Here is a 15,692-nt window from a genome sequence, read left to right as displayed (position 1 = left end):
ATAATAATTTACACTCCTACCAACAGTGTACAAGGGTTCCCTTTTCTCCATAATCACCAGTACTTGTATTTTTGTCTTTTTGATAAGAACCATTCTTACTGGAATAAGATGATATCTCACTGTGGTTTTGATGTGCATTTCCCTAATGAGTAGTGTTGCTGGATATATATATTTTTTTATTATATCTGTTGGCCACTTGATATGCCTTTTTTGGAGAAATTTCTGTGTAGCTTTATTAATTATTTTAAAATCAGGTTATTTAAGTTTTTGCTATTGAGTTTTTTTGAGTTCCATGCATATGCTGAATATTAACTGCTTGTCAGATGTATAGCTTGCAATTATTTTCTCTTATTCAGTCAGTTTGCTCCTCACTCTGATTGTTTCCTGTGTTGTTTAGCTGCTATTTAGTTTGATGCAATCCCATTAGTCTATTTTTGCTTTTGTTTCCTGTATTGTAGGAATTTTGTCTAAAAATTCCTTGCCCATTCTATTCTTAATTGAGCTTCCCAAGGTGCCCTAATCATAGCTACTTCCCTAAAACTCTTTCTTCCAAAAGCACCAATAAGGACTTATTTCATTCTGTTCTGTGCCTTCTATCCCCTTCTCTTGACCTCTCCTCACCTTTTAGATCCTGTGTTTTCTTCTGGGAAATAGTCCTTGCGTGTGCAAATAGAATTAATTTAACTCCACTTTTTCCTGCTCACCTAGCATATCTTCAGAACAAAATTACAACAGATCTTACCAGAAAAACCTAGAATATTCCTTAGAATGGCGCAGAAAAGTTGTGAATAATTTGTTAATATTTGTGATCCCCATCACCCATGTAAGTAATAATTTTTTAAGAAAAAAATATTTTATAAGCCATTGGAAGGCTAAAGTCAAAGTCTGTTTTTTCAGTTACCAATGTTGCACTGTTATTAATTTCTTAGATTTGGTAAATGAACCAGAGTTTTATAAGATGCTAACATTAGAGGAATTTGCTAAAGGGTATACAAGAACTCTCTGTGTTATCTTCACAATTCTTCTGTAATGTAAAACCATTGCAAAAAAAAAAAAATAACCAGAACATAATATTGGAAGGATTAAACCTCTGAAATAAAACATCTGTTTTAATTTGATGGTATTGATTAGCCCACAGTAACAAACAAACAAAAAATGAAATAAATGGTTTCTTTTAAGGGAAAAGGATTGAATAAGAAAAGCATGATAAAATTCTGGAGCTGTAATAGATTTAACATATCTTCTATTTCAAAAATATCACCCTGCTGATGACAAAAGTCTTTGAGAGCTATATGAGACTAACCTTTACATTTGGAACTTGAGTTTAAACTCATGAATACAACTTTGTGTATATTTTCCAGAGAGAAAACAGAGAGCCCGAAGTAGGTTATGATGATTTCTGATCAATCTAATGGTCCCACTCAGTCTTTGTGTTCTATCCATCTCTGGAGCACTTGGCACTGTTGGACCTTTTCCTACTTCATATTCTTACATCCTTGACGTTCTTATTCTGTCTTCTGAGGATATTTGCAATAGTGAATTTAATGCATTAACTCAGGAAGATAAGGTAACATTGATTTGGTCAAAGACCAATCTGGATGTTTCTACAAAGATCTTTGTTTAGGTGCAGTTAACATTTATTTTAGTAAACTATGAGCAAGGTGTATTGTCCCCATTAATGCGGAAGCAGTCAACACTGAAGGCCTTAAGAGAAGAGGTTGCAAAAGGAAAATGGAATGTTCTTTCAAAATTTGCAGACTCAAAACAGCAACATCAACTCTTCCCCAGGTTCCCATCCTGCCTCCATGTCCTACAGATATCAGACTTGCCAGCCCCAACAGTTCCATGAGCCAATACTTTAAAATTAATCAGTCTCTTCCTGGATTGGTAGGGAGAGAGAAAACAATATATAGATACAGATCCAATCGAATAGTTAGTTCTGTTTCTCTGGTGAAGCCAGACTAATGTTCCCCTGCATTTCTCTTCTTGGATAGACTGTACACTAAATAGGTTCACCTATACTCAGGGTGATCCTACTATTCTAGTATATTTGGACCAAATGTTGTTGAGATCAGTTGTTCCTTGGGAGATTGACTAGTGTCATTAGGAATGGAAATGTTTCTGTGATCAAGAAACACACAGAGACATACACACAAAATGGAAATTATCGACTTAAAAAATTACTCATAATTGTTTTAATCCAGAATGTTTCTTGGATACATTGGTATATACAAGAGTATTTTCTGAATGTCCAGGAAGTAGATATAAAGTTGTCTGAAACTTTATATCTACTTTGTCATAAAACTTTTTTTTCTACCAAGAATATCTTAGAAATAGAGTTGCTCATAAGATACTTCACAAAAATTTGTGCTAAGTTTATGACCCCATTAACTGTACTTCCCTCATTTGTGAACTCCTGATACCCCTATAGTATTCAGCTGTTCACTGGAAGTGACTTGTGTGATCCAAGACAAAAATACTCCCTGACGTGGCCATCTTCATTTTTCTCCCCATGTCCAGTCTCCACCTTAACCTTTATGGATTGTATTAAATAATCCTAAAGCTCTCTGGATTGGGGTTATTTTGGCCTGTGGTGCAACATTAAGAGGTAACAAATCAGGGAAAAAAAGAGAGAGAAATAACTTAGGCATTTATTCCCTAGTTTCCTCTACATATTCCATTTTATAGTGCATTGTTGGGTGTGTTCCCCACTGAAGGATACAACATTGTTTTGTTTGGGCATCTCTTTGCTAAGTTTGAAGGCTTTCTGTGACAAAAAAATACAACTCCATCCCCTGCCTCTTCACATTATGGTTGATAAGGGCTTCCTGCTTGGGTTAACCCTGGAGTGCTCAAACGTTGATAAATATTTTACTCATTAAACTCTTAATCACACATTTGAGTGTTCTGGGAACCCTGATACACTCAGCAAGCCCAAAATTGAACTCATTATTATCTTTCAAAACCTGTTCTTTTTCGTAATGCCATTCATTTACCCAAGTCAGATAAGAACTTTAGCAATTATGCTGAGCCCTAACACTTAATTGCCATTCTAAGATAATAGAAATAGACTAAGCCTTGTTAGGAGACACCTGGTTCCCAATTGCAATTACACCATTTTTAGATCTGTGCTATCTTATGCAATTTACTTGATTTCTCTGATCTTTGTGAAATAATTATAATATATTCACTGCTTAGAGTTGTTTCTAGAGTAAAATGTGATTCTTTAGAACAACAGTAGCATAATTTTTCCTCATGAGTAGTTGTCTCCTAAATGTGTCTTGTCCTCCAAACCTTCAGGCTCAGACCTCACCAATTCATCTCTTCTATAGATGACACAATGCTCTAAGAGGAAAATCAAGTCATACTCTTCTCTGCTCAACCGTGTAAGCATCTCACAATCTGTGAGGAAGTGTAAAAAGTGTGAGGAGGTGTGTAGAAAGTCTTTCAGGATACAATCCCAATCCTGTACTAAATTTCTTATAAGAATTTCAGGTATACTGACAAATCTCATAAATGCAATTAATTTATTACATTATATAGACACTAATAAAAAACATGAAGATTAATGATTTAATGATTTGCTATAATGTAAGAAATTTTCTGATGTAAAAATGATAATAATAATAACAGCAACTAATAGTTGCATTCCTAACTGTGCTAGGAAATGAGTTGTTATATGCATTATTTAATTTAGTTTCCTTAGCAACTTTCTGAGTTAAGTAGGTACTAAAAGTTTGGTTTACATATTTTATGAAAATTTATAACTAAAGGTTCATTCCATTAAAAAATCACCACAAGTTGTGAGCTTATTTTACCACAAAACAAAGAAAAACTATTTTATTGGCCTGATAAAACCTATTGTGTCATGAAGTTAATGGAATAAGAAGTGAGGAAAAATTTCTATTTTATTATTTTATGTTTTTGCTTCTCAGGATATATCTCACCGAAGAGCCAAGGTGGTAAAGTTCTCAGTTTAATAGAATTGTAAATAAAACATTACTAGCTCCTGTAGAACATTGTCCTCTGATGCATCCTGTGGTAAAAAATTATCTTATATTAAATTTTGTATGATGCTCCTTTCTCCTCTGAATCTACATAAATCCAACTAACTTACTCTTTATGACCCAATACAGGGCTTATATTTTCAATACATGGCCTCACCTCATTCATAGTTCATCTTCCTCTTAACTTTTATAATCTTTGTGACCTGTACAACTCACTTTCATATTTCACTAAATGCTTCACAGGATTACCCATTGCCCCAACAAAACAAATTAGACATCTTTATCAAACCATAATCATGCTTTATACTTCCATAGTGGCTATTGGCAAAGCAAGGGAGGCTTTCCTTTGTCACTAAGAAAGCTCATTACTAATCCACCAGCTGGGGGAAAAAAGAAATAAATTTTGAATATAAAAGCAAAGAAAGACTTGAGGTACCATTAAAGTTTAGTCTCAAGATTACTCAACTGATTAGTATCCAAGGTGAAATTGGGCAGTGTGACTGGTCTTCTCTCTAGAGTAAGGAAACTTTTAATATACATAAATGTCCATTAATTGCTTGTGGGTGGAAGCTTTTAATTCCTTAGTTATCAATAAGAAAAATAAGGCTTGGGAGAGCTCTTTGTTGAGTAGTTGGAAAGAAAAAAAATGTTTTTCAGAATTACTGTTTGAAGATGGATGGAACCAGATCTGATAATATTGCTTATACAAGAACTATATTAAACAGTTTTTCCACATTTCATGGTGATTGGGGAGGGGATGACTGCCTGAAGGTGTCTTTTCTAATTATTGAGGATCCTATAAAGGAGTGTGGGGATAATTTTCCCTAAGATTTACAGTTCTTGGGGTAAGCCGTTAGTGGAAATGCTGACTAACATTTGGTGATAAGAGGGCTCTCATGCTAAGGGTCAAAACCACCTTTAATGTTAGTGTTTCAAAATATTATTTCTTTAGGGGGAGGGAAATAAACTCACATATATCTGCTGTATTTGCATAATAAATTAATAACTCCTCAGGGCTTTTGAACTTGTGGGTCTTTCAAACCTGGTGAGAGTCCTGAAAGATGTGAAAATTAATTGTCTCAAAATTTAATAATTTTTTAAAGATTTTAAGAATCCATATTATACTTGCCAAAGCCATTTCTAAGTTTGTTCTAGTTAAGCTATGTCCAGAATTAAATATTAATTGACAACAACGAGCCAATGATTCCTTGGAGTGGCTATTAAGCAAAATATTTTCAAAGTTATCATGGCCAATTGTCCCTAGGCACCTATGCTATAAAAATATAGAAGGAGTCAAAGGAAGAAGTGATGTAATATACAATTAGCTCCTTTGTATTCAAAGATTCAAGGCAATAAGTTCTTCACTGTGGTGTACAAAATGTGCAGTGGACAGAGAGTGAACCCAAGGAAGGCATGACACAAGTTGGAGGCACACAGTAAGTGGTTGGAGGTAAGAAGTACCATGACACTTACCAGCACAGAGCAAGTGCCGTGAGAAACCATTATTTTTTTAACGCTATGAAAGCTCAACAAAGGCTATTAAGGGCTTTACAGAAATGTGGAGCACTTTTACCCATAAAAAGGTTTAGCAGTTTTTAGATTTCTACTGATAATGTTTCTAAATTGTTTCCAGAGTCCTGTGAGCAAATTTAATGATCCAATCTATATATAAGTACTACTTTTTGAAACCATTAAAATTGAGATGTTTATGCTCCTATAATCTGAATTATATTTCTCAAACCAAATGGCATCATCTATTGCTACATGTAAGTTTCTCCTTTTTATATAAAGCCTTTTTCTTGCAACTTAGTCCTGAGGAAGTTCCAGACCAAAATAGTGCATCAAGAGGACTGGCATAATCAGTTTCAGTAAAAACAGCTTGATTAATACTAAATATGTCCTAGCTCCTAATCAATTATGTTAATGAAGTCGTAGGCAGCACATCTGCAAGCCTTGACAAAGCCTGTGATCTCAACTTAGCCTGGTAAGATGGACTCCTTGGGAGCTGCTCAGTGTTCGCAGTTTTGGTGCACAAACTCAGTCTCTGCACATTACAAAGAGTTAGTATTAACAAAAGTCTCCTGGTCCTGAAATACTGTTATTTTATTCATTTAAACATACTACTGAATTCTGGAATAAAATGTCAAATTAAATCACTCTTTAAATATAACAATGAAGCTTAAGTGTCCCACTTAACAAATGACACATTGTTTTCCAGGTGACAGATTGACAGGCAAAACATTTGCTACTTGGTGTTTTATGAACCTCTGCTAGGAGATAAATTGAAGGCAAACATTTGCATAATCTGACTATCAACATCTTCCTCAAATTGGGGAATCTGATTTCTTTGATTTATGTCCATCTTGTTAGAATATGATATAACTTCAGGTGTCACTATTATTTACAAACTGCCTCTTGTCCTGTGGACATTGGGTAGGGACATAGTTACTTGCCAGTTTTGTGTTAAATTATCTCAAGTCACATGATTTATTAAATCTAAATGTCAAAATAAATATAACTATGATTTTTCCCTTTTTCTTTTAGACTGTGATCTATAGGATTTGTTCTAAATCACTTGTTTACTCTTTAGGTAAAGGACATATAGTACTAGCCAGTGATGACATGACTCCATTTTTTGTTATTACCTTCAGAATAAACTTAAATTTTAGTCAAAAATTAAAAAATATTTAACTACTATCAGTTAAAAGCATGTACAAAAGGTGATTAAAGTCAGGAATCTATTCTACATAAAAATTCTGATGGAAATGAAAGAGAAAATCATTGGTCCTCAAAAAGAAATATTTAAACAACTCTAATTACATGAAGTAAGCACTTCAAGTGCTTTACTTATATCTTTACTAAGCTTACAGGTTACCAAGTCTTATAAACTAAATGTGTCCCCAGCTCAAATGTGTATGTTGTAGTGCTGACGCTGACCCCATATGACTGCTTTGGAGATGGAGGCTTTGAGGGGTTAGAAAGAAATGGGGTTAGAAGTGTGGAACCCTGCTCTTATAGAACTGGTATCTTTATAGGAGAGACCCTGGAGCTCTCCTCTTCTCTGCATGTGAGAATAGAGAAAGCAATCTGGAAGAGAGCCCTCATCAGCTGGTACCCTGATCTTGGACTTCCAACCTCCAGAACTATGAGAAAACAAATTCCTATTGTTTAACCTATCCTGTGGGCCTTTGTCAGAACTGTAAGACAACAAGGTCAATAAGGAACTTAAAAACTTTATATCAAGGAGAAATTCTCCTCACGTAGTTCTCTCACACAGAGAAATGATGTCTGGAGCCAAGTGGGTGAATGGGTGAAGTGGAGGCATGGGAGTTAAAGGTGGCACGGGAACTCACTCCATTCCATGCATTCACATTGAAAAACAAATAAATGAAAGGCTCCTGTGAGCCAACATGAAGTGTGTTGACTGAGGGGGATGGGAGACAAGAGTTCCATACCCTGGACTAGTTAGGTTTTAACCATTTTGTTAAAGAAAGAATGTCATTGTGGAGTCTATGAGGAAGATACTCACAAACTATGCTAAATTATGGTGTCCAATAACCAAAGAATAGCATTCTTCCCCGCCCCCCCCCTTTTTTCATCAGATTGGTATTAATATTATACTTGACCTGAAACACTTCCTGTTTTTCCAGACAATGAGAGGACAAAATGTCTCCATGAGTAGCATTCCAGTCTTTCAGAAGGACATTTGACACATTTAACAGGAGACTCCTGTGGTTAATACTACATTAGAAGCCTTTTTAGAAATACAACATTGCCCTTGACCTCATTCTAAAATAATCTAGGGATTTGCCACTCAGATAGGATCCTGGACAACAGCATCAGTAATACTTGCAAGAAATGAAGATGCAGAAATTCAGGCCCCAGCCCAGACCTAATAAATTTGAATATAGTTTTACAGCATCCACAGATGATTTACGAGTACCTTCAATTTTGAAAGTATGGCCAGGGTCCTCGTGATCACCATCAAAATGTCATGTTTCCATTAGAGAAGTGCATGGAATCTAAAGCATAAAACTTTTTTTGTCTTCATATTCCAAAACTTATTGTTTCAGAAGTATAGAGTATAGGGATCCTCATACTCCAAGTACTACATTGTCATATATTAGAGTCATTCCTAGGCATTGAACTGGGAATCCAGAGCTGGAATCCCAGTCCTCCTATTGACTTTTTTCACAAACAAATTCAAAGTCTTCATTTGCTCATTGTTGCTAATAACAACTACTTTTCATGATTTTTGAATATAACTATAAAGTACATGCAAAGAAAGCAAACATAACACTCAAAATAAATGTGAGTTGAAGAGTAGAGTACAGGCATGGCTTGGTCAGGATCTGGTTGCACAAGTGCAGAAAACATGCTGATGTTGGAACATAATTGTAGGAAAAGAGCACCTTCTCAACTATTCAAATCTTTCCCTGGCTATTGAATGTGTGAATCATAAATGCATAATAAATAGGGATCATTGAAATCTGTGGTCAGTTGTACAATTTACCCCTTACCAAAGCAAATTTAATATAAAAAATTGATAAAAGGATACTTGAAGAGGACTACCAACTTCTAATATTTGGTGTAAAACAATTGATTGACTGTGTAAGGTTTGTTATATATAGGAAAAACCAGTAGCTCTCAAAATTTAATGTGTAAAGATTGAGCTGAGGTGTTTATTAAAAATGGAGATTCCCCCCCTGTCTGACATGCTAGAGAATCTGGTTTTCTAGATAGATACAAGATATGGTAGGAATATGCATTTTAAGGAGATTTATAATTGATTTTGATGCTTTCAACCTACAAACTCTTTGTGAAAAATTGTACTAAGCCAATAAAATTCAGTCCTGGGAGAATTCCCTAAGCTCATCAAAGTCAAATACAATAATATAATAGTAATTATTATAGTTTTATTTTGTAAACACAGACTGTCAGTCACTATAGTATGATCCAAGACACAGGATTGTCACACTCTATTTAAGTAAGAAAAAATTACTAGAAGAGCATTGGTGGTGACCTTTATAGGGTACCTTAAATAAACTGAAAGTAGCCTCAGATATCTCCTCTTCTTTATTGGTATAATCATTTTGAAATAGAATTTGAGGGAGGTAAGAGGGAGGGGTAAGGGATAGAGAAGAGAATAGGTTACATGTGCATTTGAGTGCAGATAAAAAAAAGAACATATAATATTTTCTTAAGTTCCATGCGCTTATTTAGAATAGTCAGGTACTCATTTCGGCAGCACATATACTAATAGAATAGTCTGTTCAATAATTATGCCTGGGTGATCCATAAGAAACTCCTGTGTGAGAGTTTGAACACATTACCTTCCTGCTCTTCTGTTTTATTTCTATGGTTTCTGCTCTTATCTCATAGTCTACCTGGATACCTAATTCAGAAAGCATGAAGTCATTCTGATTCTTTGTTTTCCCTTAGCATCTATGTTTAATCAGATTCTTTGATCAATTAAATGTCTTGTCAAACATCTTTCTGATACATATGCTTCTCTCTACCAATACCCTTTGTTTATTTCAGGCCTTACAACTTGATTGGGCTGATCTTTTCCTAAGCACCTGCAACAAAATCTCATTGCAGCAGTCTAGCCATTAGGATGATTGCTAAATTAATTTGCTTATTCCATCCACTGGAAATTCTCCATCTTTTTAGGAACAACAACAAAACAAGATCTCTTTGCCTAAGAGGAAATATTTGAACTTTTATAGGCACAAAATATCTGTGTAGGATTACATAAGAGACTAATATACCAGTTGCCTATGGGGAGGAGACTGGTCATTGGAAGATAGGGCCTGGAAGGAAAAATTCACTCTATATCATTTTTGTTGTTACTTTTAAGTTTCATATCATGTAAATGAGTCAAACATTTCAAAGTAAAAAATTTCTTGATCCGGTGAAATACTTTGATGTCAGATATTTGTGAAGAAAATTAAAATATAACCAGAATTTAGGAAGAAGGAGTAAAGTAAGAATAAAAATGTTTAATAAAATGTTGATAACTCTGCATATAATGGGAGTTTATCAATATTTTATAATAAAGATTTAAAAATAAAAAGAAATCTCAAGGTTAGCTTTACAAGGCTCTTAATGATATACCCTCCCAATGCCTTTCTTTCAACTCCCCAACTCTCTCCGTTCACTTTTTGCTTCTTTCTGTCCCAGCTGAACTACTTATGCTCTGTGGACCTTTCTCTGTGAACTCCTTTCTCTCTCCTCTCTCCTCTCTCCTCTCTGTGTGTGCTGATCCAACAATGCTTCTGCCTTCCTTGCCTGCTTGCTGAGAAGATGTTTCTGGCGTCCTCTTCACCTCTTCCAGGCAGATTCACATCAACCCTCCTCTAAACGTTCATGGCACTTTAAACTGACTTATGTTTTCCAGTTGTGATGACACTTTAATAATCAGCACACCTCTGCTCACCTCTTAGGAACCAGAAATCAAGTGCCCTTCTGGACACCATGTGTTTTATCGAGTTCTGCTGAGTCCTCCTGTAGCTGCACCCTGTTCCAAGGTAGAAGTCTGTGGAATGGACAGAGTATAGCCACTTGGAATGTCTTCTCTCATGCCCTTTAGATCCTGGGCCCCTGAGATTTATTTTCCCCTAAGAATTCTTACTTTGATGCCAGTGGGCCTATCCCTGAATGAACCCTCATTAGTGTGCTCACTCCTAGTTTCATGGGGTGGCCAGAATCAATGGACATCTGTGGGCAAAGTGGACAGAACTTGTACAGGCAGGCTGGGATATCCACCTATGCAAACAGAAGGTCCCTTTCAGTGTGGGACATAGCTAGAGGTAGAAAGGGGGATGTGATGTGGAGGAGACCTCCAAGTTTACTCTTGTAAAAATGCACTGGTGCTCTTCACTTTAATTACTTGTATATTTTGTATCTGTACACTGAGTGTTGGCAAGCAGGAAATGCTTTTCTATTAATCTCTGTTATGGTTTGGATGTGAGATGTTCCCCAAAAGTGCACATGTGAGACAATGCAAGAAGGTTCAGAGGAGAAATGACTGTTTGTCCTGATCACATCTTATACTCACAGCAGCAAAGAAGCTAAAACAATCTCCAAATCTCTAATCCTTTAGACAATATCTGACATGATCCTATGGTTGAGATTCAATAAATAATAGTTGATGGAATTAATAAGACTAAAAGAAGTGACTTTAAAATTCTAAAAGATTTGGTTTTAATGAAATTTCCCTCATTTTATTTTGCTGATCTTCAAGCAGCATCATATTTTGAAGAATTACTTATTGGTAGTATTTTTACTACTAATTATATTGAACCATTTATAAGCTGTATAGATATACATATATGTGAGTTATACACACACACACACACACACACACACATACACACTCATAAATTCATCCTCCCAATAACCCTAGAAGGTCAGTACTATTGTAACCCAATTTTAGAGACAGAAAAACTCATGAATAGTGAATTTAAGTAACATGTCAAATTTAGAAAATTTGCAAAAATTGGAGCTCACATTCCAACTCAGAACTTCTTACATTAAAGTCTTCAGACCAAACAAATTGAGTAAGTTTTGGTAAATTTGCAAGAATTGCAAGGCATAATCTTGACTATTTGTCCCTATATATTTTTTCTACTTAAACTTTTTTTTGTTGTTCTAATTAGTTGTACATTATAGTAAGATACATTTTGACACATCATACAAAAATGGAATATAATTTCTCATTCTTCTGGTTGTACATGATGTAAAACTATTTGTTTTTTGGCTTGAATTCCAGGGCAGTAATCTGGTCATCCATATGGAAGCTAAAGGTCACCAATATAGAATATTAAGAGGAAATGTTTCATTTTCTTAATAGGAGCAAATTGGAATTCTAAGAAAGTATATTGTACTTTATTCATAACAAAACCATGGGTGAAAATACTGCATTTTGTTACTTTAGTTATTCTTTTTCTATTCTTCCACATTCTAATTTATCTACAATAGAGGTCTTTGTATAAAAAATAAAACAAAATACTTGCCTTCAAGAACAGGTGTTGCCAGAGTTGGTCTGGAAGCTTGTACTCTTGGTGATGGAGGGGGTATGGCTGGGCTTTGTCCTGTGCATACAGTGCAGGTAAATGTGTTGGGGAAAAATTATTAATAAATTAATATTCACAACTAAAATATCTAGCTCTGTCCCTTGCATGAATAATTCATAAAGCTGAGTATAAATTAATATTATTATGCAATAAGAAAACTGTTATTAGGTGGGATCTTTAAGATGATATACTTAGTGAGCTCCAGTTATCTTTAGAGCTACTTTTTGAATGCATTATTTTTCATAAATGCATATACGATGTCAAATATCTCTACTGGATTTTATTAACGGAAAATACACATGTGATCAAATAAAGCAATGTATTTTAAATATGCACTTAAAATTATAGAAACTAAAATCGCAGAAGCTGGGAGAAATCCCAATATAGAGAAAATCATCATTTTTTTCAGTTAACAAAAATTCTCAAATGATATAGTAGGCAATAAAGAAGGTTAAGATTCATAGGCCTTTTGATATTGAACAGGTACATTTTCTCCTGCCAAAATAAATGGCCTATTGTTAAGTAAATAATGAGCCAAAGGGAAAATATATTCAGCTTGAAAGGTTTCCTCAAATCTCTGGGATCATTACAAAGTATAAAAGCAAAACAAAACAAACCACAACAATTTCTGAATTCTTTCTTATCCCAAGTGCTTTCTTTAATTAGCCAATACCATTTAAGTTATGAACTATAAACATTAGCAATCACATGATCCCATTTGAAATGCTTGCAAAATGTTTTAACATTACTTTTCATCATGTAAGTTCCTGTTGTATGTTTCTTTACTTTCTTTTTCTTTTTTTTTTTTCCAGGAATCGACATGATCATGTGTACCTTTTAAAATCTCATTGACAACTAGATATTATCAAATGTCAGCAAAACTGCCTGCTTCCTGTAAGTTTTCCACTCGTAGAATTCTTCAAAATTAGTTCTCTGTGGCAAATTATGGTTTAGTGACTGGAGCAATCAGAGTTGCACACACACCACATTCCAAGCTAAGCCCTTATGTTAAGTACAGCTCAGTCTTAATTTATTACAGAATTTTCTTGCAGTTGTACCCATACAGATCTACTCATGAGCATGCCAAGAGCATAAAAGCAAAGCATATTTTTGAATATCACACAACAGTCCATTTGCCAAAAAAATATAAATCCATACTATTATTAACATTTTTCCTCATGGGATAAAGCCTTAAGAGAAATATAATGTAACAGGAAGTTCATTTGTTAACAAGCCAAGAAAAAGTGAGACTAGAAAAAACAAAAGGAAGCTGGATCTACATGATTTTTTCCTAGGTAATGTAAGTGCTTACAATCTGCCAAGAATTATTTAGATTTTTATGTATTAAAATCATTTAGCATTCAGGGGATATTTAGAATATAGATATAATTCTCATTGTATAGTTTTGGAGACTGAGGATAACAGGCTTAAGCTAAGCAGCTCCTAAGATGTGGAGCTGAATTCCAGTGCAAACTCCAGAGTGGTTAATGCTCCTTCCAGAGTGCCTAAGACTAGCAGAAGAAATTCTTCTGTTACACCTCCTGAGTACAGCTGAGGAAGGAGAGAGAAGTGAATCTTCCACCCTAACAACTCCAACTTCTTTGTGGGTCAAAAAAGGTGTATACTTTGAAAGATCTGTTTTTAAACCTTGCTTGAGAGCCACTCTTAAAAGTTTCTCAAGCTTTCATTTTTAAACTGGGGATGGTATGATGACACACAAATTATATTAACAGCCTGTGTTATATAAAGATTCCTAAAAAAGTTAATTTAAATCTCTATAAGGCAATTTCCAGATAAAGAAGGGTGAGACAGAGGAAGTTATTCCAGGAAGAGTGTCTCTGGTGGAGGAAAAAAAAAAAAAAAGGAAAGAAAGAAAAAAACGTCCTAATGCCAAAATTTGTAGAACTATTAGAACAAACCAACTGATACATCTGCCCCCTTGAAATGCACCATCCAATTCACTTCAAAAATCCTCTGCAGCTATAATGATCTCAATTATTCCCTCTAAAATGGTTGACTGCATGGCAGTGAATTCATTGAAGAAGTAGGACCACAAGAAAAAAAAAAAAAAAAAAGGAAAAGGAAAACTAAGTGTCCACCAGCCTCCTTGGAGACAATGAGAGCTATGCCTGGCAGGGACAAGCTTTTGCTGTACTGGAAAACACCAAAGTGTATTAGGCAAGCCATACCTGACCATGACACATGACTTCAGCACAGATGTATAGAAAGTCTCCTTCTCCATCCAAATAATGTCAGAGAATCCAATTAAAATCAGAGATCATTTTACTATGTGAATGAATATACTATTGGGCTGGGATATAGCTCAGTTAGTAGAGTGCTTGCCTCGCATGCACGAGGCTCTAGGTTCAATCCCCAGCACCACAAACACACACAAATGGAAGATGAATATAATATGTATCACACATAGCATCACATATAAGTTACATTTGATAGAATTTTATGGTTATCATATAATTTTAATGTAAAAGTAAATTTGTTTAGGATATAAGCTACATGCTGAGGGTTCAAATGGGGGTGAGAGTTTCAGCTTCAACACTTGACATTATTAGCTATATAAACTTGAAAATCTCATGTCGTTTCCAAGCCTCTGTTAGGGACTTTATAACATGAGGGTAGGTTTTAAGGGTGTTACAAGGATTAAGTGAGGAAGCACCTAACGCATAGTAGAAATTCAAAATATTAATTCTTTTTCTCATAATATTTTTACACTTTAAATCCCATCTAATTACACAAGAGGATTTGAAGCCTTCTTTTGAAGTAAGAAAACAAAAAACAGATAAAATTGAACATGACAGAAAGAGCAGAATTCATTCAGAGGAAAAGGTCTTACAATTTTATTAGGAATATATTCCTTTGGAATTCCTGTGAATTGTTACTTTCTGAAGGAAAGATTCAGGTTGCTGAAATTTACATTGTCACTCTAAAGGTACCCTTCACTTTACATGCTATTACCTGAAAATCTTTCTGACATTCAAACTTAGTGAATTGGCTTTATTTTTGCTTCTTGAGTGATTTCAGTTGGCTTATTTCCATAATACCTGAATTGCATGTTTGTAAGCTGCCAATATTTTATTGTTTTGAGTTTTTTCTTACACAAGTCAATTTGATTGTTTCGGTTTAGTCAAATTCTATAGGGGATAGTATACAGTGTGCATTCCTTATAATGATCTAAGTGACTGACATTTTCTTTACTTTGCTAAAATGATGAATGGGATTACTTAGAATCTCAAGTCAAGTAGGAAGGAGGCTATGTGCTGAATTCAGATTGCATGAAGGAAAAAAGCAATTCACTCTACTAAAGTTAAATCTGTCTAATTTCTTTGTGAATTAAATTCCCTGGTGGGAAACCATTTGCAGACAACTGGGGCCTACCTTCTGCCAAATGTTGAGGATATATTTTTCTATAATGTCTTATAGAGACTTTATTCTCTAGACCCTGAGTGTGTTTACCTGAAGGTATTGAGACTTATACTCCAAGGACTATAAACATTTTGGAAAGACCTCCAATCCTCCAAACACTGAGTGGGAGTGGATCTTGGGATGGGGACAGTATGAGGGTCTCAAGGCATTTGGAGACCTATGACTT

At 34.8% G+C, this 15,692-nt stretch overlaps 1 protein-coding gene across 8 annotated transcripts in view; it reads right to left on the bottom strand.

The window, feature by feature from the left end:
- Trdn (triadin) overlaps window positions 1-15,692 on the bottom strand; it is a 367,236-nt gene that overhangs the window by 208,892 nt on the left and 142,652 nt on the right. For 4 of the 8 annotated variants that reach the window (XM_077801927.1, XM_077801929.1, XM_077801930.1 and 1 more), the window contains exons 10-11: window positions 12,026-12,103; window positions 10,447-10,545 (exon numbers count right to left, since the gene is read on the bottom strand). In XM_077801927.1, the coding sequence (XP_077658053.1) occupies window positions 10,447-10,545; window positions 12,026-12,103 (177 nt within the window). The remainder of the gene's footprint in view (window positions 1-10,446; window positions 10,546-12,025; window positions 12,104-15,692) is intronic. The other 4 variants (XM_026380886.2, XM_077801933.1, XM_077801934.1 and 1 more) reach the window with 1 other exon arrangement.

This window comes from Urocitellus parryii, chromosome 8, assembly GCF_045843805.1.
Source record: "Urocitellus parryii isolate mUroPar1 chromosome 8, mUroPar1.hap1, whole genome shotgun sequence".
In the NCBI taxonomy this organism is placed as follows: Eukaryota; Metazoa; Chordata; class Mammalia; order Rodentia; family Sciuridae; genus Urocitellus; species Urocitellus parryii.
This window is presented reverse-complemented; position numbering and strand designations above follow the sequence as displayed.